Source organism: Emydura macquarii, unplaced genomic scaffold (assembly GCF_026122565.2).
Source record: "Emydura macquarii macquarii isolate MOO-44397 ecotype Brisbane River unplaced genomic scaffold, CSIRO-AGI_Emac_v2 contig_3603, whole genome shotgun sequence".
Lineage (NCBI taxonomy): Eukaryota > Metazoa > Chordata > Testudines > Chelidae > Emydura > Emydura macquarii.
This window is the reverse complement of record NW_027133740.1, coordinates 3606699-3630651: the sequence shown is the minus strand read 5'-3', so window position 1 is coordinate 3630651 and position 23953 is coordinate 3606699. Positions and strand designations below refer to the sequence as shown.

At 40.3% G+C, this 23953-nt stretch overlaps 1 protein-coding gene across 1 annotated transcript in view; it reads left to right on the top strand.

Moving 5' to 3' along the window:
• Positions 1-1574, top strand: part of PIK3CA (phosphatidylinositol-4,5-bisphosphate 3-kinase catalytic subunit alpha) — a 54806-nt gene extending 53232 nt beyond the window's left edge. The window contains exon 21 of the mRNA XM_067536468.1: positions 428-1574. Coding sequence (XP_067392569.1) covers positions 428-698 — 271 coding nt within the window. The 3' untranslated portion in view covers positions 699-1574. The remainder of the gene's footprint in view (positions 1-427) is intronic.
• The last annotated feature ends 22379 nt before the right edge of the window (positions 1575-23953 follow it).

Genomic DNA, 23953 nt, shown 5'->3' with positions numbered 1-23953 from the left:
ATGAGCAATTTTATTTTAATACTTGAAACATGTATTTTTCTTAGACTTGCATAACTCAAATGGCTCAGTGGATTTCCTTAAATGTTCCTAATTAATTCCACTTTTGAGAAAGTTATTAACTGAAAATAGGGATTTAGAATGGAAGGCCTGTTTCTAATTTATTAGGTACCAATTAGGCAGTGTTAAATTACTTGGAAATTAACCTAATCTAAGTAGAGGAAATTTAGGAAAACGATACAATGAAGAAAATTATCCAGTGCCATTGTGACACTTATATTAAAAAAATAAAAACCTCATACAGTTGGCCTCTCAATCTTTTGTAGTGGCCCACCTGCCTCTAACCTTTTCTTGTCTCCAAAAAATGAAAGTTATTGTGGATCCAATAGCACCTATGTTGAACCAACCAACTCTTGACTTTCTTTTCAAGGTTTCAGGAGATGTGTTATAAAGCTTACTTAGCAATTCGACAGCATGCCAATCTCTTCATAAATCTCTTCTCCATGATGCTTGGCTCAGGAATGCCAGAATTACAGTCTTTTGATGATATTGCATACATTCGAAAGACACTTGCACTGGACAAAAGTGAACAAGAAGCTTTAGAATATTTCATGAAGCAAATGAATGATGCTCATCATGGTGGCTGGACAACAAAAATGGATTGGATCTTCCACACAATAAAGCAACATGCCTTGAACTGAAATAAAAGCGAAGAAGATAAAAAAAAAACTGATAGCCCATTTTGTGGGTGCTACACTGCACTGTTAATACTTGTCAGCAGCAAAGACTGGTTGCATAGGAATTGCACAAACCACAGACGGCATTAGAATTTACAGCAAGAGCAAAGATGAAATATTCAGAAATTTTTCAAAAATAATATAAAAAAACCAGGGCTTTAGATAGCACTAAAACTGTACACTTTAAAATTAAGCTTTAGTGTAATGTTTCGTTATGCCTTAAGCCCCAACAGGTAAACTTCGAAGATTGGCAGGGTTTTTTACTTGCTTTTGATTTGGATAATTTGAGAAAAGGAAAATCATGCTAGCATCAAAAATAGTTTATCATGTATTACAGTAGGTCTGGGGTAACGTCAAAAATTATTTAGGGTTGCAAAGAATTGAAAGAAAACAGTGTTTTCATGGTATTTAGGTAGTATGTATAGAGTTGAAGTGAAGGAGTGTTCAGCTCAAAGATCTAAAAGACTAAAATGAGGGGACAGTGCCTTTTAAATTTAGTCAGAGGCATAATATATTTTGGTTTTAATTGAACCTTTGACTTCTGGGACTGTCATCTGCACAGTTGTGAAAGAAGTAGGAAATAGGCCTGCTATATATGGTATTCTCCTGGACAGTATTTATAAGGATGAAATTTTATAGCTTCACAGAGAAACTTTGGTCCCCACCATCCCGAATGACTGACTAACTTAGAAATTGAATGGACAGGATTGAGTTTAGTGCAACCAAACATCAGTGTGTTCATTTTGGGGTTAGATTTAATCTAACTTGACCACAATAGAATTTTTCATGCATGTTTTCCAGAGCCTACAGAAAGGTTAGTTATTAAAATTATTGAAAGATTATTTTTTATAAAGACTATTTATATAATAGGAACTATTAATATATATTCTTTATTTACATGAATTGTTCCATATTCCTTCATTTAATTTTGCAACCCAGTTCTATCTGTCCAAGACTCCTATTGTCCATAATGTCACTGGTGTCCAACTATACTCGTAGGACCAAATTCAACCCTGCTGAAAGAGGATACAAGTACCACTGAAATCCGTGGGCAATATACCCACTTATGCCAGAGGTGAACTTGGCCCAAGTCTCTTCAAAAAATCTCAGGCAATAATCTTAACATTACTCAGTGATATGCTGGTTGTTCAAGAAATAGATGGTTAAGCCCTCAACCTCCGGGTCCACCTTTTCTCTCACTTTGTGTTCGTTCTTGCTTGCTCCTTTGAAAGTAGCTAATTTCTCCCTGTAAATGACATGAGAAATAAGAGTTTGGATTTTCAAAATGATCACCAACTACTTATAGCAAATACTTTGGATAGCTCATAGCATGTGGAGCTACCAAGCATTTTATAGCATGCACGCTCTTGCGAAGTACTCTCACTCTCTCATGCACGCTCTTGCTCTCTGTGTGAGAGAATGTGAATGAGTGAGAGAAAAATCTAATGGCTGGGCATCAATTTTTGCAACTCTCAAGACTACCAGAGGTTTTTAGATTGTCCTTCTGCACAGCTGCAGGAAGAACTTGCTATTCGGAAACACTTTTTTATAAACTCTTAAATATTTTTGACAATAAATTGCTAAATCAGGACTCTGAGAATGACATTTAGTCCAGCATTTTAAAATTATTAGATTCACAGCTTTTAAAGTAATGTCCGGGAGTTTGTCAGCGGGGTTTATTCACATACATGCACACACACATATGCATGTCAGTCTAAGTGCCACTCAAAAAAAGTGCAATACCAGATGTAATATAAAATGTGCTGAAAGTTGATCTTAGAGTATAACTTTATAAATAAAAACTGTACTTTGTACAGGCTGTATTTATGAAGTATTGAATGGTTGGATTCATTTAGTAAATTGTAATATGTTAAAAATGTGCAATTAATTATATTATAGAAAACATGGATAGTAGTGAATTGAGGATTGTAAAGCCAAGACTTTTTTATTTGGTTTTCTAAGACACTTTCATAATCATTTGATTCCTACAGTTATTGAACACACAGGCACTTGATTTAATCATGTGGTAAAACACTGTCTTCATGAAAAATACAAAGAAATACTAAGATTTGAGCAGGAAATATAGTTAATCCTATCTCTACTGAACATTTTAGAGCAGTCCAGCAGAATTTATATGCCCCTTTGCACCGATGTGAATGTTTTCACTCAGTTGTAGTTATTAGAACATAACTACCCTTATGTGTATTTATTATTTAGTCTGCAGTCAACCCACTCTAAGGCCAGGTCTACACTTACCTGGAAATTCGGGGGCAGTCAATGGGAGTTACGCAAGCTACACAGAGTAGCTTGCAAAACTCCAGTTGACTTCGTAACTCCTTTTCTACGCAGCGTCTTCACTGCTGCGCCATTTGAGGGGGTGGTTTTAATGTGTCGACTTCTGGGTCAATTGAGTGGGTCTTCACTGGCCGCTCAATCTGGATAGATTGATCTGATGGCGGCAAATTTGCCGCTGTCAGTGAAGTCACACCCTAATGTTCTAGAGTTTTTTAAATTGGGGATTAGTTACAGCAAGAAATTCAATTAAATTACACAAATCTGAAACCCTGCTGTAATTCATGATTTAACACAGAAATGTGTGTTACTCAAGTGCCACATTAAGTGCTACATTCATTATCCTTATGATTCATCGTGTACTGAAACAACATATTGCCCTGTAGAGAGATGCCTTTTAAAAGCCGAATTAAAAGGTCCAAGCTTATCAGATCTTATGGGCCTGATTCTCCATATTTTGCACCTTGTGTTAAATGCTGTCATGTCAGAATGGTAGTGTTTGTGCAAGTTGCAGGGTTGTGAAGAATCAGTTACTGCAACCAACTACTGCACAAGCTATAAAAGAGTTCTTACATGCATGTTAGAAGAAAGCAAACTGAGTAGCCAGCCTAGATACAATATTTCTTGGGATAACGTTAGAATTAAACAAAGAAAATGGAAGCATGAGAAGATAATGGGTGTGGGTGTGGGGCTTGAGAACAGTTGTTCACTGTAATCTGAAAGAGTATTTATTTAAAGAAAAAATTAACTCTAAATATATTGAGCCCATTCTGCTCTGTTACACAGTTTATACTGATACAACTCCACTGACTTTAATGGGGTTACTCTTAACTTAGACTGGTGTATGTGGGAGAATCAAGCCTACTATCTCAGCTACAGAAAAAGGACCTGCTTTGCAGATCATGAATGCGTAGGTGACTGAGCTGTAAATATTTGATAGAGATTGTTTGGAATTTGATTTTTCTAAATAGCTTTTTTTACAGTTGACATTTAACCTTAAAGGTTTGAAAAATGTTCCCTTTGTTCTGAATACCAACTGTGCAAACACTAAAATAGTTTATTTTGTACTTGGACTGAATTGGAGAATCTTGCTCCAGCAAAACTTGCATAGAAGCCAATATAGGAATCTTATCAAAGCAAGGAGTCCAGGTTTAGTCCTTACATTTTATTATGAAGCCATTAGAAAATGGTGGCTTAGTGAATATGTATTGAATTGTAAAACAATGTAACTCATTTTTTTCAACTGTGAAACTATACATTTGTTTTAATGACAAAACAGGCTGCTGCTGCTTTTTTTTCTTGAAATATATTGTTTGTTTTCAAAAAGGTTGCCGAAGAAACTCCTGTACTGACTACTTATGCACATTTTTCTGTTCTTGAGTGCATCTGTAGTTTCTTCATGGGTAAAATACAGACTATCAGTATAATTTAATTTTATAAAAAACATTTAAACAAAACCAAAACTGCAAGTGGTGTGGCATCTTGTGGAAAAAATAGAAACCTGGATATTAAGGGCACTGTCAGAATTATGCAGCATGTAGAGAACTTTGTATTTGATGACCTCTGTGGTTTGTTTTTTTTCTATCCATATTCTTTTATATAAAGCCAGCTAGGCCCCATAGTGGTCAGTAGCCCGTATTTGTTAACAATTTGGGGATATTTGATTTGCATTGTCATTTTATAACTGGCATGCTCAATGTTTCTGCTGAACAATAATTATGATTTCCTCCTATTTTTCATGTCTGTACAGGTTGCAGACCTGGGCTGGACCAGTTTAAAAACAAAAAAGCCACTTGAAATTATGATGTATTGTGAGGTCAGACATCTTTAAAATGCTTCAATTTAAAGAAAACTCTGTGGTATTAGAGAGGATTGTGTTATGCTGCTTCTAAGGTTTTTTGTTTAAAAATACAACTTCCATATTTCTTTTTTAAGGTTTTACTTGAATGAAGAATGACACTTTTTATACAAATACTATACAGCTATGGACACTGTTGGCAGATAATTGAAGTCCAATTAATTGTTGCAATACTTTTCATACCAATAGTGAATTTGTATTTATTTTTTCTTTAGTCAAAGGTGTGTCCATTTTATATAAGGCTCCATCTGTCCAAAATGTTTTGCACTCTTCCATGCTGCCGATGGTCATGTTTTTAGGTCTAAAATGATCAGACAAGCTAATCAAAAATTCAGCGTAGGCATAGAAACCTTTTGTGTGCAGGAGCCAAACTTAGTAGAAACTTTGGGCTTTCAGTAATTCTGATGTAATTTTACACTGGTGTAACTCTGATTTCAGTGGAGTTACTCTTAATTCACAGCAGCATATGAACGATCAGAATTAGGCCCTTCATCTATGAAAGATTCTCCAGTGTGTGTTTGACTGTCCATGTGACACGAAAATTAGTTTATACTCCTGCTAAGGCCTGGTCTACACTAGAAAACTGTCAACTTAACTATGTGATTCAGGGATGTGAAAAATCCACACCCATGAGCATTATAGTTAAGCCAACCTAACCCTCAGCATAGACAGCACTAGGTAGATGGAAGAATTCTTCCATCGATCTAGCTTCTCGAGGAGGTGGAGTTACCTACACTCAAGCACTACAGCATGTTCCCCTATAGCATTTCAAGTGTAGACAAGCCCTGAGAATGTTCCTGATTGCAAGCTGGTAACATTAACTGGCTGGTAAGACATCTAATATCTTAATACTTGATTTCTATTAACCAGCTTCATTCAGTTTTCAATTTCAGGAGTGCTATGGCCTTGCTTATAATATTTTTTTGCTTTTGTTTTTAAGACTTCAAAGATCTCTACAGCTCACTAGTTTAAAGAAAGCTCTGTCCTCTTAAGAAGAGTTTCTCTCCCTACTCCATAATAACATTTGGGTGTTTTATAAAATGTGATCTCAGAAAAGATAGCTGTGTCCGTGACATGGCACTGGGAGTAGAATTTTCATCTGAATTCTGAGTATCCTGGGGCACAGAATTCTAAAGGCATGAGGTGTATATCATTTAGCCCTTGGAGCCAAAAATAGAGCATGTACAAGACAAATAATTTTAAAGGGAAATACCATACTTTACAACCTTAAACCATTTGTTCAGGAATTAGGCAGAGTCTTCAAAGAAGAGGAATTTCCAGGGGAGCATTATCTGGGACAGTTCATTTTGGTTTTTTATAACACAACCACTTGTGCCAATATTTATAAAACTTGATGCTGAAACATGCTTCAAAATACATGTCTTACATTTTAAGTGTCCTTATTTTCACCCTGTGTGATGTGATGTTCATTAGATGTAATACGTTAAAAAAAAGAAAATCCACATGTCATATAATTTATGGATCTTATTAAGTAATCAGGCCCAGATCCCCAGATAATGTAAATTGAGTTAGCACCATTTATTTCAGTGGAGCTATGCCAATTTACAGCAGTTAAGAATCTGGCCCACTGTCTGAAATTATCCAATCCATGATCATAGCCAGCAGCCCTATTTTATTGCATAGCTCAGGCTGTGGAGAAAGTTGGGCAAGATTTCATCTTGAATTATCTTTATACGTCTATCCTGTTCTCGTAGTTCATGAGGGCCAAAATCTGATTATTCATAGCTGCAAATACATTTAATCCATTTTTAGGCTTGATTTAATTTTCTTGGATTCCCTGAGATTATCAACTGGCCAAAATTGTCTTAATGTTTCATTTTTAGTGGAAAAGGTCTAATCCTCTTTTTCTGCCTTAAGGCCAGTATGGTCACAAAACTTTTATTTTCTTGTAAAGTTTCCCCTTCCCCTTCACCTCTCTGCTCGTGCTAACGGTGAATATCCAGAGCATGACTGTCAAAAGTCCACTGACTTAATAAAAAATGAGTCTTTCATACGTGACCATCAGGAGAGGGGAGAATTCTATGCTGAACACCTGACCACAAACTGACTTCCAAGGCTCTTGGGCTTGAAATTTTGAAAGTAAATTTCATGTTGTCCTCATAACTGGTACTCACACTTGCAAGAATTTTGGATGAATAGAACGCAAGAGGGTGTATTCAACTCTTGGTGCTCACATGTTGTTCCCTTAAAATTAACAGAAATTATGTGCCTGCATCAGGAGGAGAACATAGATATCCCCAAAGTATTTACTTGAAATCTTTTAAAATGGAGACAATAATTTCTATCCTTTGAAATAACTAGAGAAGAAATATTGCCCTGTAATTAGTATGTCATTCTATGGATAAGGGTTCTGTGGTATAATACATTATTCAACATGGGGGGGGAAGAAATTTTTAGTAATAATGGGCCAAAAAGAGTATTAAAGACACAGCAAGATGCATGTGGTGGTGTTTTGAGAATATAGTCTTGCAGTATCATTCTAAAATGTACATTTTTTCCTTTTTACTGTACTTCTCAAATAGCAAGATGTTTTGGCCTATGCACTTATTATAGTTATGTTCATCTGAAACTGTAAAAACTCTGCTTTTAATTTAACTTTGCAGTCTGTATCTCATCATGATGTGTATTTGTTTTTCATCACATTTTTGAGTGTTAATGTATATAAAAAGTAAATTAAAATAATATGGTTGGTACAATTTTGTATTCGGAAACATGCATATTTATGGAAGAGTTGGTTCTGTAGAAAAGGAATTTCTACTGATTTAGAGCACATTTTACATGTTTCATCCCTGATGCATTCTAAAGGGTAAGAAGAAAGGAGCTGCAGAGAAAATGTGTACACCTGTTCATCTTTTTAAAAAAAAAAAAAAAAGTTTTAAAATAAGAATTACATTGTGCCTGGATTTAGGAAGAGGCAATAACCTCTTCATAGTTAAAGTTGAGACTTGATTCCCATTTATGTCAGATTTTTATCCTCAAACTAGGTCACTTATACAACATTTGAAGTATGTGTTGTCTGTGACAAGAGGACAGACATTTGCCTGAATTTGAGATGTTCCAACCAAACTGTTTCTGAGCGGGCTTTAGCTGTTGATTGTGTACTGAAAATTCTCCTAATTCTTTGTTCAATACAACTACCGCAAAAAATGTGTCCTAGAAATGTCAAGCGAGGCTTATTTGAAAGGTCATGGTGAGGTGTCGTCTGCAAAACCAATTCTGAGAACAGGAAAAGTAAATTTGAAAAGATATTCACTGGTGAAGTCAGAACATCAGAATAACCCCTTAGGCTCCTACTGATGACTATTGGAAAAGTGGGGCTTCATTTTTTAACAAGTAAGCCTTTTCTTTGTGGAGATAGCAGCTGCTTTATATTACAAACTGAGATCTAGCAAAAGGATTTTAAAAAAGGGGTGAGGTGAGGGGAGATCACAGCCTAACCTGTATCCAAGCTTCTGTGATGTTTCAAACTCATTATGGAACTCTGTACAAAGAAAGTAAGTAGTATTGTCAGCTAGGTCTGAGTTGCTGCATGACCCTAGTAGCAAAGTGCATCATAGCCTTGGTGAAGGGAGATATTCCTGTTAAGAAAATGTTAAACCTATTGAATGGTTATCTACACCTTTGGGGATTTGATAACCTAAATGAAACAATTGGCCAACGCCTTATTCCAGGCCACCTGATGACCAGACCTAAACAAATGGCAAACCTAGTGACTCATCTGGATCTATAACTTGCTGCTTAATATTAGTTTGTTTTAAAACTTTTTGTAAAAAATAAATGAGAGCAAAGATGTGAGGTTATGTACTATTTTCTTTCTTTATCCTACAGCAGGCAGCTAGATGTGAAGGAGGGGCTGGGGAAAATCCCAGAATGGCTTTAGCAGTAATACTGGTTCTTTTCTTTCTTGTTCCTTGTTCAGAGTTGGAAGATAGCAACTCTTTCAGAGACTTTTTTTGCCATTATCACATGATGGCCTCAGCCTGCCTTCAACTCCGTCTTGTTGCTCAGCGAGCTTGTGTAGAACTGAGTTCTCTACAAAGAATGAATAATCTCTGGGTATTCTCCATATTCAGCCCTTGCCATGCTGAGTGGAATGCAGTTCCATTGGCCAGGACCCTTGTGTGGCCTTGCTGGAGCAGAAGGCTGCCTTCATTTTTCAAAGCCACATAAAGGATTTGGATATTCAATTCCTATTAAAATTAATAGGACCCGTGTCCAAATCCCCTAGCTGCCTTTGAAGCTCTTAGCCAAATGCATAAATTATGCATCTTTTAACATATACAAATTACTTAACCTACCCTTCCATATGGCTAACATTTGGAACACTTGAGGTTAGCAATAGCTGCCTAGTTTCAACCCCATAGGTGGCTGTATGTGGATTTAAGCGTGACTATGCAGAACAGGAGATGCAGAATATTCAGTTGCTGGAATGCAGGTAGTTAAAGTGCACTTATCAGAACAAGGATTTGGCTGGGATCCTGTAGTTAACATCCCATCTCTAGTGAAAAGTGCCACAGGGTATGCAGTGACCACCAAATAGACTGACACTCTCCATAAGAGAGGTTGTCCATCAGCTCTATCTTATGCTCACAAGAAGCAATCATTCTAAAGCTTTAGAATGGAAATCCATAGAATACTTTCATCTCACCGTGCCTGGCACACTGATGCCCATTTTGGTTGCTGCCTGTAGGGATTACTGGAATACAAATAGTGGTCATATTTCATAGTAAGGTTCCATTTATACATTGTTAGTAAATGATTAATATTCTAGTAAAGGGCAATCAATTATTAGACTAACACCCATTGTTCTTAGCCCCTGGAGGAACTATGATCCCTCTCCCCTCCCCGCCCCAGTCCCTGCCTGGAGTTATATACAATCCTTGACTCACAATAATACATAATACAATATAATCCCAAAGATAATATATGCAGTTGCAATATCTGTCACAGGTTATTTTATTACTATTTATAACATTTTCCACTGATGTGTTTATAACCACCTAGAACACACACGTCTATAGCATCTATTAACCATTTATTACCCTTTATAAACCATTCAGAAACGGAACATCTGTTTGATCACACTTTATATTAATTTTCTGGTAGCTTCCATTGTGCACAGTAATTAAGCAAAGTTTGCCAGGCAACATCGGTCATTCAAGGGTACAAAGGAAGACCCTTTCTTTCAGCCTGATTGGATAGATGCATGCTCATCATACTTTTTGCACCCTCAGATCAGTTTATTACTACCATTGGATTGCTGGAATTTTTGTCTCCTTGTAAATTAACCTATTAGTCTCTTGTCTACCAATTTCTAAGACTAAGTGGCTTGCAAATAATTTATAAATGTTTTTGGCATGGGCTGAATAAGCTAAAATTGTTCATGGGTTTTTTTGATATCTAAGAGTAAAGGAAGCGTTAGGTGCTGAGTCATTGCTGCATATGTAAATTAGTGGCATCTGATTTTGCTTACCCCATGACCAATTTAAAGGGTCACAGAGGCAGTCAGATTGGATTTGGTAACTAACTTGTGCAAACAAGATGTTAATACTCTGATGAAGAAAAGATTATAATTACTTTTTTTTAAAGACTTCTGTATTGTTTAGTTTTACAATCTCTGCAATAACTCATTCTTGCTAAAGGCCTGCTCCCAGTTCCTATGAAGTCTTTTCATTGATTTCAATTGCAGTTGAATCCAGCCCAAATCAGGGGTGCATATATGAAATATGAGTTATTCTGGCAATCATAATTTAGTCCTCAAGAACATGTAAACTCTGTGGAATAGTTAACACTATATATCACCATCTGTATATCTTCTCTAATCCTCTAGACAGACATAATGGTAAATCCCAACTGCTTCCTCAGTGTAATATAGAGGATGGAGGATAGATCTATCAATGACTATTAGCCAAGATGGACAGGGATGCAACCCCATGCTCTGCGCATCCCTACTCTCTAGCTGCCAGAAGCTGTGAGTGGGGGAGGGATCACTTGATAATTGCCCTGTTTTTTTATTCCCTTTGAAGTAACTGGCATTGGCCACTGTTGGAAGACAGGAGATTGGGCTAGACAGACCACTAGTCTAACCCAGTATGGCTGTTCTAGGCTTAAAATCAAGCAGACAAGAATTAAATAAAACTTTTTTGAAACATGGTAATTGTATCCTAAAGAGGTGAAAATGCTTATATGATCCTACAGTTCATTTTAGTTGCAAAGGCAAGTCCAACAAATAGGGATATTGCTGTGGGGGAAAAAAAACTCTTCTGAGAACAAAAATACTGCAACCTGGGCTCATTCCACAATTTACAGACCCAGAGAAAGCTCTAGTCCTTGGAAATCTTCCAAATGTCACTGATTAGTAGCTATAATTCAAAACATAACATTCTATAGTCCATTACTGATTCAGTGAGCCATCCAGTTATCTATATATTTCTACAGCACACTTTGACTATGAAGTTGTTCAGTCACTGTTTGTTTAACATTAGATATTAATATGACGTCACAATGCAGCTATCTAAAATGGGAGTGTGGTTTTGTTTTGTAACAAATATTAAGCAATAAGTATTTTCAAAATTAAAAGATGCACACAGACAACTGGGACAAAATCTGAATTGATTTTCCAGTGATGATTGAGATCTTCAATCATAATACAGGAGCTGTAAGGAAAAGAGACAGCATCTTAGAGGAGATTTCTACAAATTAATAAAAGTAATGTTTACAACAAAACTATGTAAAGAATCAGACTCAATACAGAAAGAACTACAGCAATTTGCTCCAAAATGTTTAAGTTAAAAATGAAATCAATATCTAAACTCCATTTACTTAAATAGGGCTAGCATTTCACCTCAGGCAGGGCTGATTCAGGCCCATTTTGGAGGGCTAATCCTGAGAAGTGTTGAGCACTGTGAATTTCTATTAACATCAACCTAATGGGAGGTGATGGTACTCATCAACTCACAGAGGGTGCAGAGCCCCTGGAATGATTGGGTTCTAAATTATACCTTGTAAATGGCAGATAAAAGTGCCTAGATCATGAACTACTGTAGTAGGATGCGTTCACAAAGTGTTTTACTAGTGTAGTTCATGATCAAAGTTTAAGCTTTTTTTTTTTTTTTTTTAAATGTCCTAGGTAGATTGTTTGGTGGTGGTTGTGGGGTTTTGGGTTTTTTGTTTTTGTTTTTTTGTAAAAGCCCTAACAGAAATTTGGGAGAAGTCGCTGTTGATCTTGGCAAACTAGGAGTTTTCCCATTAATTTCAATGGGACCAGGATTTCACTCTGAGATTTTTCAGCTGTGCTATTAGGCCCAAACTTTATTGTTCCTCAACATAGATAACAGCACAGATTCAACAATCTAGTTCTCCTTCTACCTGTTGCAAAAACTCTAAATGAGAGTGTATCCGCTCATTCCTCTCACCACACCCCCTAAGATAGAAAATAGAAGGCAGTTCTCCTATTATTGTCTTGAACCAAGCAGCAACATTTCCTCCTGCCTCCTCTTGCCCCTAGCTTTCTCTTCCTGGGTCCCATCAGCACCAGTTTCCCTGACACCCTGCCCCCACTGCTCCAGGACTCTCTCTCTGCACCATACATGAAGTCTGGGTTCAGTGGCAGGGCAAGTCTGTGTCCTCAGCACCCACCTCCACCCAGCTCTCCCACAAAGCTTCCCCATGTGCTTGTATTTATTTTATTGGTACTGATGGACCACCACTAACATTTAATTACTGAGAAACAGGAACTATTCCCAAAGGGTAAAGTAGAAGGGAGAGCACCAGAATAGCATGCTCCTAGGGGTAGGACACTGGAGGTGGGCTCAGACCTGGGTTCTTTTCCTGGTTCCATCTCTGACCTTTGGTATGATTATGGGTAAATCACTTCATCTCTGGGTGCCCCTCTTCTTCTTTGAGTGCTTGCTCATGCCCATTCCCCTATAGGGGAGTGCACGCTTCCATGCACGGTTCCCGGAACTTTTTTCCCCTTAGCAGATCCCGTAGGGCCAGCTCTGGCGCCCCCTGGAGCCCATGCACATGCCGAAGTATATGAGGCGCTGCCAGCCCTACACCCCTTCAGTTCCTTCTTTCCACCCGTGACAGTTGCTGGAAATAGCCTTGCTCTCAGCAAGTACGATTCCTCTTATTTGAACTTGTTTGTTGTTCTAAGTTAGTTTTAGTTAGTTAAGTAGTTAGAGATAAGGCAAGTCCCTGCGGGGACTTAGATTGGCCAGGCTATGCCCCGGTTGCCGGGATTCACGCCGTGTGCCTCCTGCAGGAAGGCTGTCCCGCTTAGCAACCCACACGACCACTGTCTTAAGTGCTTGGGGGAAGCGCCCAGAAAGGACAAGTGCAAGATCTGCAGGGCTTTTAAACCAAGGACTCAGAAAGACCAAGAGATCCAGTTGAAAGCCCTGCTGATGGAGGCAGCGCTCCACCTGGCGTCCGAGCCGTCCCGCTCCACCTCGGCACCAAGCGTGACCTGTTGCTCATGTCCATTCCACAACCCACTCCTGTCCCCGCTGCCAGAGTTGGCAGAAAGAAGGGACTGAGGGGACATAGGGCCGGCAGCACCCCATATACCGCGGCATGTGTGCAGGGCTCCAGGGGGCGCCGGGGCCGGCCCTACAGGATCTGCTAAGGGGAAAAAAGTTCCAGGAACCATGCACAGAGGCGTGCACACACCTATCGTGGAACGGACATGAGCAACTCATCTCGAAGAACATCAGTTACTGGTAAGTAACCTTGGTTTTTCCCCTTCCACCTTTGTCTGTCTTATCTAGTTAAACTGTAAGCTCTTACAGCAGGGAATGGCTCTTCCTATGTATCTGTATAGCAATTAGCAGAAATAGTATTTGTATTAAAGTAATACTTAGAGGACTCAACTGAAATTGGGCTCCTGTTTTGCTAATATTAGAGGGTGCTGCTGCTCCTCTCCGTGGTGTGGGGGAGCAGGGCTCTCCATGTCTCCCACTCCTCCTTGACCGTTGGAGGAACAGTTCCCTATCTTATTCCACTCTTTCTATCTGCTGGATAGTCCCTATCTGATTGTAGCAATTTTTAGACAGGTTACAATCTAACCTTCAGCTACATCAATGACCTTGTAACATTAGTGTACGATTTCAGGATTGCCACTCTAAAGCCTAGAACCTCTGTTGTGTCAATGTGAAAACCACTGCAAGCCTGGCTGCCAGCTCTTTTTGCATAGAATATTATCAGGATCAATCATCAGCCATTTTTAAACCTCTGAATTTTACCTTAATCAAAACAGCCACCATCTCCTATTACTGTCAATTGGCCTGAAGTCAGCAAGCTGGCCACCATTTCCCAACAGTCTGTTTTCAGGTTGAAGTGCGGCTGCCCTTAATGAAACTGGTGCCACTTCCTACTGTTTGCCTGTGGACATGGCTTCCATTTAACTGCAAACTAGTTACCACTCTGTGGTTCAGGGGACTAAACGGGACTGAGAGGACCAGCAGAGCCTCTGTGAATGGGAAGAGGGAGGGGGAACAGGGCAGTGGGGAAGCAAGAGGCAGATTTAGGGTTGCAAGGGGATGTGAGAGGCTGAGAAGGTGCAAAGGACAGTGGTGGGAGAATTGGATAGCAGCTCCCCCAGCCTGGGGGCAGTGATGGGGAAGGGGAGTCTTCTCCAAGCAGTCAGGGGAAGGCAGTATTGCAAACTCATGAATTGACTGCAAGTCACAGGATTTTGGCACCTGCAGGAGGAGCTGTCTTGATGATGAGAGAAACTCTTCCAATTCTGTGGTTTTCAGGGCTGTTCACATGGGGAAGCTGTGTGAGAGAGTCTGGGGGCTGTGGACACAGACCAGCCTTGCCCCTCAGTTCTAACTTCACAGATGGCCCTAGTGCAGAGAGAGGTGCCGGAGGAATGGGAAGGAGGAATCAAGGAAGTAGTGGGTCCCAGGTATAGAAAGCTGCAGGCAGCAGGAGGGCATAGGAAAGTGGGGCTGCTGAGTCGAGACAATACTAAGGGAACTGCCTTCCATTTCTTATCTTAGGGGTGAGGTGACGTAATTGAACTTTCCCTCTGAACAACCAAGGAGACGTGTGCATTTCTGTGTGTATTAAAGGTTGACTTTTCAACCTGAAATGATCCTTCACATATTCACAAAGGAATAAAGGGGAGTTTAAGAGTCCAAAGACAGACTATCATGAATACATATTTCAGCAATGGTAAAGTAGTATACTGAGATTGGTGAAATGTCCTGTGGTAATAAGTTTCATATTCAAATCAATACAGCACTCAAGTTACTGAGCATTTGTCTGATACACAATGAAAACAGCTATATGTTTTCAACATTAACGAAAGGTGTGGTTCAAAATGTTATGAAAACATGGATAAATGTCCTAAATAACTTTATCAGTGGGAAGGAGATGGGTATGTTGAAGTTAGGTGGTACAAGCCAAAAGCTGTCACTGGTGCATATATTGCAGTTTGACAATGTGAATGTTTTGGACTGGTATTGCTTATAGGTTTAATATTTTCCAGCTGTCACTTCCAGCAGTCACTGTTGCACATGACATTACAAATAACACCCATGCAATAGAATGGCCTTTCTGCTAATTAAATATTGTACTTGTACAATGCATTGCCATGAAATTGAATTTCACATTGGTATATATTGAAATATATATGTTTTAAAAGAGCTAAACAGTAGCCTATTTAGAATAGAGAGATGCTTCTGACACAGGTAAACCACAACTGGGTCATAAGCCTCAAAGCTGAAAAAAACAGGATGAACTGTCTGAATTTGCTAAGTCTTTTCTACGCTTTTTTGAAAGGTGTGAAAATATATTAGCCAAGCTACAGGACGTGGCACACTGAAATGCTCCGCTGATCAATTGTGCTTCATAATTAAACAAAGGAGTTAATTGCAGACTTAATGCTGTTAAATTTTAACCATAAAAGACATGACATTAGTTGTGAATGATAACATCCATTTGTCCTCTCAATAGATTAAAATCTGCCAATTATAATGCTTGGCAGTGAAGCCATTGCATGCTTTGTAATCAAACTGGCAATATGGGGTTTTTTTTGGTACACTCAGATGGGGAGCTTCATTAATTTTAAAGCATCAATTTCAAGTTCCCCTTCAAAATATTCAAAACAACCTCTGCCTGGTTTCCAAGTCATTTTGGGGCTAATTCCAAGTGCAATGAGTGTTTCCATTCCCCCCTGCCCAGCTCTTTGATGAAAGGAGCATGGAGGAAGGATGTTGCAAGCATTCATGCTCCATCTCCTGCAGACCCTGACTTGTCCATGTCCAGCAACAATGTCCACTCCCCAATTCCCATATACTCTTCCTCATCTGCCGAAACTCTGCTCCCATGTCTCTAATTTGCCCCATTTCCAACTCCTGTGTATTGTAACTCTGCTATTCCTCCAGACCCAGAATTCTGTTGTTCTGTTCCCCTACCTCCTGCACCCAACTTTCCTTCTCTGCATCCAACTCCCATATGTAGCTCTTGTGTCCCAGCCCCTTATGTGCTCCATGCTTAGACCTACCCATTGTAATCCTGGAGCACCTTCACATGTTGCTTGCTCAGAACTTCAGGGCTGCTCGTATTGCCTGGCATGCTGCCCTCTTAACGTCTAGAGCCCGCTGAGGCCAGCCTGACTGGTAGACAGCCACCTGAACCTGCACTTCTTGCTCTGTCCCCTCATGGCCTGGCAACAAATCACAACAGAAGACTCCGTCCAGCAGGCACTTCAGCCACCGCAGTGCCTTCACCTCCTGCTCAAGGTCCAGCTCTGTGTCTGGGTCTGCTTGCACAATCACCCCAACCAGGGCCACTGGGATATAATAGATACAGCTCTTCAGCTGCTGTAACATCTCTAGCAATTGGTCTAGCCCCACCAAGTGTGTCAAGGAGGAGGCTCTGCACAGGAAAAAAATAAGCTGCGAATAGATTCTGTCCTGGTGCCTGGAGCAGCCAAGTTCATGGAGTGATAGGCCTCTCTCAGCGCTGCTGCTGGTTGCTTGATTACAGACCACTGTGCTAGTCACATGGAATGCTGGTATGGGGAACTTAGCAAACACTTCCTGCTGGAACTCTTCCACTATGTGCTGGCTCTGCAATTCCCCAGCCAGGTGTACATTACCCCCCAGCATAAACTGCAGGGTCACAAACTCCAGTTCCATCTTCTCCTCATGGGGAAGAGCAGAAGTGGCAACCACTGCCAACAGGTCCTTCACCAGCTTCATGCACACCTCCTGGCCTTCCCCAGTCCGCTCTGTGACCACTGCCTGGGCTCCTCCATCCAGCTCCATCAACTTCCCTTTGTCTCCTCCGGCCTGCTCCATGACCTCTGCCCAGGCTCTTCCATCCAACTCCATGATCTTCCCTTGGGCTCCCCCAGCCTCCTCCATGACCACTTCTTGGGCTCTTCCATCCCGCTCTGTGATCGTCCCTTGGGCTTCCCCAGACTGCTCCGTGACCTCTGCCCAGGCTCTTCCATCCAACTCCATGATCTTCCCTCGGGCTTCCCCAGACTGCTCCGTGACCTCTGCCCAGGCTCTTCCATCCAGCTCCGTGATTTTCCCTCGGGCTCCCCCAGCCTGCTCCTTGACCACTTCCCGGGGTCCTCCATCCAGCTCTGTGATCTTCCCACAGGCTCCCCCAGCCTGCTCTGTGACTTCCTCCCAGGTTCTTCCATCCAGCTCCATGATCTTCCCTTGGGCTCCCATAGCCCCCTCTGTGATTTCCTCCCAGGCTCTTCCATCCAGCTCCGTGATCTTCCCTTGGGTTCGCCCAGCCTGCTCCAAGACCTCCTCCCAAGCTTCCCCTTCTTGCTCCATACACCTCTCCTGAGTTCCTCCATTCATCTCCACAATGTCCACCGGGACACTTCCCTCCTGTTCTGCTTCTTTCTGTCTCCCTCTTTCCTCTCTCCATTTCTCCATGTCCTCCCACCTCTGACTCTTGATTACTTGTTGCTAGCCATGTGGACCCTTCTGTGTCACAATACACACTCACCTGACTCACTCCTACTGTGAGGGTGTAGGTACACATCCTCATTCTCCTTCATAGCCTTACACTGGGGCACTGACTTGTTCCCAAAAGACTTTTTCAGGTCAATTAATAGGCAAGGATAGATAATGTGAAACTTCCCCTGAAAATCAGTTATACCCTTTGGATTTAAAAAAAAATAGGTCCACTCTACAAACTTTGATATACAGTCCTACTCATGTGATATCTAAGAGAAAAGAAAACAAGGAAAATACTTTTGGAGAAAGGAAAAAGACTGCAGTACAACCTCACAATATCTGGCCTCTATTTTGCTACCTAATCTGAAATGGACAGCATTAAAATATGGGCAGATGTAACGCCATTTTGATTAATTTGGCTACACTTTTATACCATTGCATATAAACAAAGCCATTGATGTTGATTAGCATTTCATGACAGGCAGCTGCTGTCTGTGTTCAGAGGGGATCTCACGTTCTGTTTTGTATATGCTGGGAATGGGGTGTAAACAGGAACGTGTGTCTCAGCCACAGGAGAGAGAATGTAGAAATAACACAATGTGAATTTCAAACAGATTGTCCCAGAACAAACCCTCAGATAATCCAGTGGTTTGATTGGGACAAATGTTTTCTCCTCAATTTTCTACCACTGAGAAATATTTCTTGGCTAATCACAACTGTTTGTTTCATCACCTCCTGCTCTCATTTTGCAGAATAAAACATTTAATGTGCTCTTGAATGGCAGATTCTCTCTAGCCAGTAGCACACGTTGACAGAGCTTAGATATTATAGAGAAAGGAGCATCAGAAATATCCAAAATAGATCAATTATATTATGAATGTATAAACACGCATTCTGGTTTATTTATCAAACGTGAAAGCGAGAATCCCATCCAGATCTCTGAGTGAACATTGTAGTATATGCTTAAATTAACACTTAACAACAAACTACAAACACACACAATAGACACCATAATTTACTTGCAGTATTGAAGTAAATGAGATTTTTGACACTGACTGCAGTGGACACGGGCATAGCCGTAAAGACTAGACAATACTTGCAGATTTACAGAAGGAAAGAGCAGACAAGATATAGGTGTAAAATTAATGCGAAATGAGAATTTGGACAAGACAGATAAAGACAGAAATATTCTGTCTCATAGCACTGTTAACATCTTTAATATCTATGTTGGCTTCTCTCAAGATCATTATTGCATAGCCATTGATTACAAGGTGTCCCTCAGACTGCACAAGCCTTGCTAGTATGGAATCCCACCCCTACAAACCTTGGTTTGGTTCTAGGTAAGCTCCCATAGCAACATTCTAGTGCTAGTAACGTTCCAGTGGGGACACTGTTGCTTAAAGTGACAATCCTTCCCTTAACCCTGCCATATAAAAATGACACATCCATACACATGAACACACAAATACACTATTGTATAAAAATACACATTACTGCACAATACCAATTACACATATACACACTAGCTGAGGTCCCACAATATGATGGGATAATCATTACGTTGTTGTGCCAGGTGTGCTTATTCTGCATCTCCTCACATCAGTTTCCAGTGTTGATGCATTTCTATTGCTGTAAGCCACGGCTATCATAAAACCAGGATCGGGGAGCTGCAGATGGTTTCTGTGCACTCATCTGCACCCTGCACACATCAGGCATATCTGAGACCCTTTAGCTATGAAGTATAAGGGGAAGCTTGTATTCTTGCTGCCTATGCTCTACCTGTATTGTGGATAAGAAGAGTTATGTCTACAGCAGTGGTTCTCAACCTGTGGTCTGCAGACTATGTCTAACATTTTCAAAGGGATCTGCACCCCATTCAAAAAATTTTAGGGGTCCGCAAATGAAAAAAGGACTATCAACACAGCACCTTTTACCAGCAACAAATTCATTTTGATTTTTTATCTACTTCTCTATGCTTTCTGCCAGCACAAAATTAATAACGAGCAGCCACTAGTGCTGCTCTAGAGCAAAGAGGTCACAGCTCAAGGAACTGTGCTTCATGCAGTCAAACACATTTCAGACATACCACCATGATTCTTTGCACTAAAGGGAGGGTTGGCACAGTTGCCCCTCCTGTTCTACCTCTGGGTTCTGCTGAAAGAGGGCAAGACAGGGTTAAATCCCACCAAGGGCTCCTGTGGAGGGTGTTGTGGAGATGCCCTGAAAGAATGCATTCAACAGCTACCAGAGTTATGTGTCGCTCTAGTCAGTGCCCATCACGCTTTGGGCTGGGCTGCATCCCAATTTCCCCCTCCCAGCAATGAGGAGGTTCAACTATTTTCTATAACTGCAATCTCTTCCCTGGTGAACTTTCTAACACCTGGAGCATGCACTAGGGTCTATGCCTGCCAAAGAAATGATGCAGGCTACATGGCAGAATGAACCTACTTATACTTTTAAATTTTCATAACTGAGATTTACCATAATGAGACTGTTCGAGGTTTTGAATTGTCTTTCATACACTAAAACTAGCTTATTCCTTATTACAGAAAAAGAATCTGTTTATCGTCTCTATGATCCTCATTCCATTCCACTGCATGGAAACATTTTTCATTTGCACAGAGAACCAGTTCCAGAAACATTTAATTGTCATATTGCAAGTTGAGCTTTTATCTTGCAGTTACTAACAAGGTGTGGTGTAAAGAGGAACTATTTTAAGAGACCCTTCTTAAGGGGGACTGAACAGCTCAGAGAACTGGAATGAGATATAGAGTTTTTAGAGCAGCTCTGGTTCAAATCCAGCACAGACCTGACAACTATTACTGTGGGATGGCTCTTTGGTGACTTTTAGGACTTAATTGCTAAGCCAGTCTGAAAGAAGGGAAGAAAAACTCCTAAAATACTTAGTCTTGGAATATACAAGGTTTTCTTGGTGAGTGATTATATACGTTACCATTGAGAGTGAGAATATTGGTGAGAACTCCTGAAACTCATGAACAGGTATGTTTTGTACTGCCCACCAGCTGCCAGCTGGAGCTTACCCAAAACTTGAAACAAACCATCTACCAAAACTACAGGAAAAGTGGTCATAAAATCCACACCCCAAGTGCTATTCTTCCACAGATCCATATAAAACAGTCATACCTATGTGACTGATCAAAACGAACATCACATGAAGTATTTTTCACTCACTCCTTTGAAGATACAGTACACAACATTCTTCTCAGTTCAGTCAAGTCTACACCTATCAATTTAATTTAAATATGAAGCTGCTCTTGTGTTAACCATCTGAACAGAAAAGAGAATACTGCAGTTTGTAAAGCATGTTATGATTCTTCTTAGTAGAGATGGTCCTGAGTGGTAAATTTCAGATCCAAACCCAGACTTGATCATTCCCATGTTATGGAGGTGTTGAAAAATTAGTTTTTTTAATTCAGGCTCATCTCTGCCTACCAATGCTAATAACAATGTTTGGCACATATGATATTTAACTGTAGTCATATCTTTTTTCAAGGGCCTTCCTTGCACTCTTCTTTTTTTCACTCCAAATTTTGGTAGTAGATGGTAATTTTCTCTAACCAATCATTGACTTGTCAGATAACAGATAACATCTACTTAAATCAATCAAAAACAAAGCACAGCAGTTGCATTATTTTTATATAAATGAAGCTTAAATTAACCAGGATTGAATTAAATCGGAAGTACTAGACCTCTTTTCCATAGCAATGCATTGAAATGTAGAATTGGCTTAGCACCCTATAGTAGTAGCTGGAGAAATTAGCACTGCCATTTTACTTCTGGTCTTGTTTCTGTTTGCAGCATTTACCTAAAAATCTAATTGACTAACAGAAGAAGAGCTATTCATTATGGACATTCACCTGCTTGAAAAGCTGCTGTTAATATTGGCCATTCATAGAAGACTTTAAAGATGGCCTTTGGGGAGATGTTCACTCCAATCACAGGCATCAGAGTAATTTGAAAAAGTCATTTCAGAGCAGATTGAATTTGGGTGTTAGCATCTTGTGTTAATTAGCATTTCAGCCCTGGAGACAAGGAGTAAAGTGAAAAAAAAAATGTTGATTTTCTTTAAATTAGGTTAACCCACTCTTGTGGAGAACCTAAATTTCAAAGTCCAAACTAAGAGTCTTGAATAGGCTTATTTTATTAATTTCTATATATTTTATTACCAGTGCTGCAAGGTGATAAAATTAGAGAGATTAAAGCACAAACCAAAACCAGCTAATCCCAATGCTACACAAAATAAATGGCTTCCATTTTGTCTTGACAGTCACTAAATTTGGGCTCTCAAGGATTGCATAATAATGGCTGGAAACTGAAGCTGGACAAATTCAGACTAGAAACAGGGTGCAAATTTTTTTAACCATTAAAGCAATAAATCTATGGTTTATTCTCCATTGCTTGAAATCTTTAAAATTAGATAGCTTTCTAAAAGAAAAGCTCCAGCTCAATCAGAAGTTATGGGCTTGATGCAGGAATAACTTGGTGAAATTCTATGGCTTGTGTTATACAGGAAGTCAAACCAGATGGTCATAATAGTCTCTTCCCGGTCCTTTTATTAAATGTAAAATACCCTATTTTCCAAAGTGAAAAATGTTTGTTTTTCTTTAATGAAAAACCAAAAAAAATGTTGGTTCTTTTTTCTCCATTTTTTCAGTATGCCCTTGGAAAAGGGGGAGAAAAGGAAAAGAGACAGGAAAAAATGAAGAACCAAAAAATGAAACAAAGGTTGACTTTCAAAAAAGCAAGTTTTCTGGTTCTAATTTTTTTCATAAAACAAATGGAAATTTCGAATAAAATTGAAACATTTTCAAAATTTTCTGAGGAAAAACAATTACTATTGTTGATCTGCTCAAATCAGTACAATGTACTGCTTCTATCCCATGCAATGACTCTAACCTGGCGGCTTCTACCTCAATCTGACCAACAGATGCAAGGCTATTATAAGATTCTCTTATTGTTATAATGATTAATAAAGAAATAAAAATAAAAAAATAGTCATTTGTATTATGGTGTTTTAAGATGGCTCTCTAAAACCATTCTCCATAGAGGTACCACAGAGAGAGTATATGTGAAATGAAAAGTGGCACATCTAGCAGTTTAGTCAAATGCCCCGAATGTCATGCTGGAGCCTTGGCTCAACGCTGACCCAGAAGGAAGAGTAGCGCCAAGTGTGTTACTCACAACACCACCTGCAGCACCTTTAAGAAGCAACAATCATTTGGGGGGGAAGATTTTTTTTTTTTTTTGAGATAAAAAATCAATGGGATGACAACTTAAACAGACGAGAAAATAAAATACAGCCTCAGCAGGAAAAGTATATCCATGGGCTACCAGGCTGGGGATGGTAGAATGGTTGGGTTCCCCAGTCATGAAGTCCATATGTAGAGGCTATATGGATGCAGAGCTCCTTTAGCTGTGTCCAGGTGAGGGTGGGATCCCTTAGTTCTCCTGAGGAGTCCATAGGTAAGGGTGCTATGGGGGAAGGGCTCCCTTAATTCCCTCCTGGGGTGGTTCCCCCTGAGGAGATTTCTATGGATATGGGGTTGGGTTCCCCTAGGGCAGTGGTTCACAACCTGTGACCCAATCAGCAGCCCAACAGGGCCATATAGGTATTATATATAGTGTGTGGCTGCAACCCACATAACATACAGAGAGCTGCATGTGTCCCAAATATGTTGACTACCACTGCCCCTGGATGTCCTTTTTTCCCCCTAGGGGCGGTGATTCTCCTGTGGGGTGGGTCCCTGGGGGTGAATGGTCCTGGGGGGTAGTTCTCTTGGGGGGGGTCTCCTATGGCTATGGGACTGCACAGGGTCCCCAGTGGGGGTACGGCTGTGGGGCTGGGTCCCCTGGGGTGGGGTATAGCTATGGGATGGAATGGCTGTGGGGCTGGGTCTCCTGGACGGGGGGTGGGGCTATGAGGCAGAATAGCTATGGGGCTAGGGCCCCGGGGCGGTGGGGGGCAGAGGTACGGCTATGGGGCTGGAGCTGCGGGCGGGCACGGCCATACGGGCTGACTGGGCGGTTACCTGAGGGGAGGGAGCCGGTACAAACGGCCAGCAGGGGGCGCAGGATGTTCGCGTCCTTGG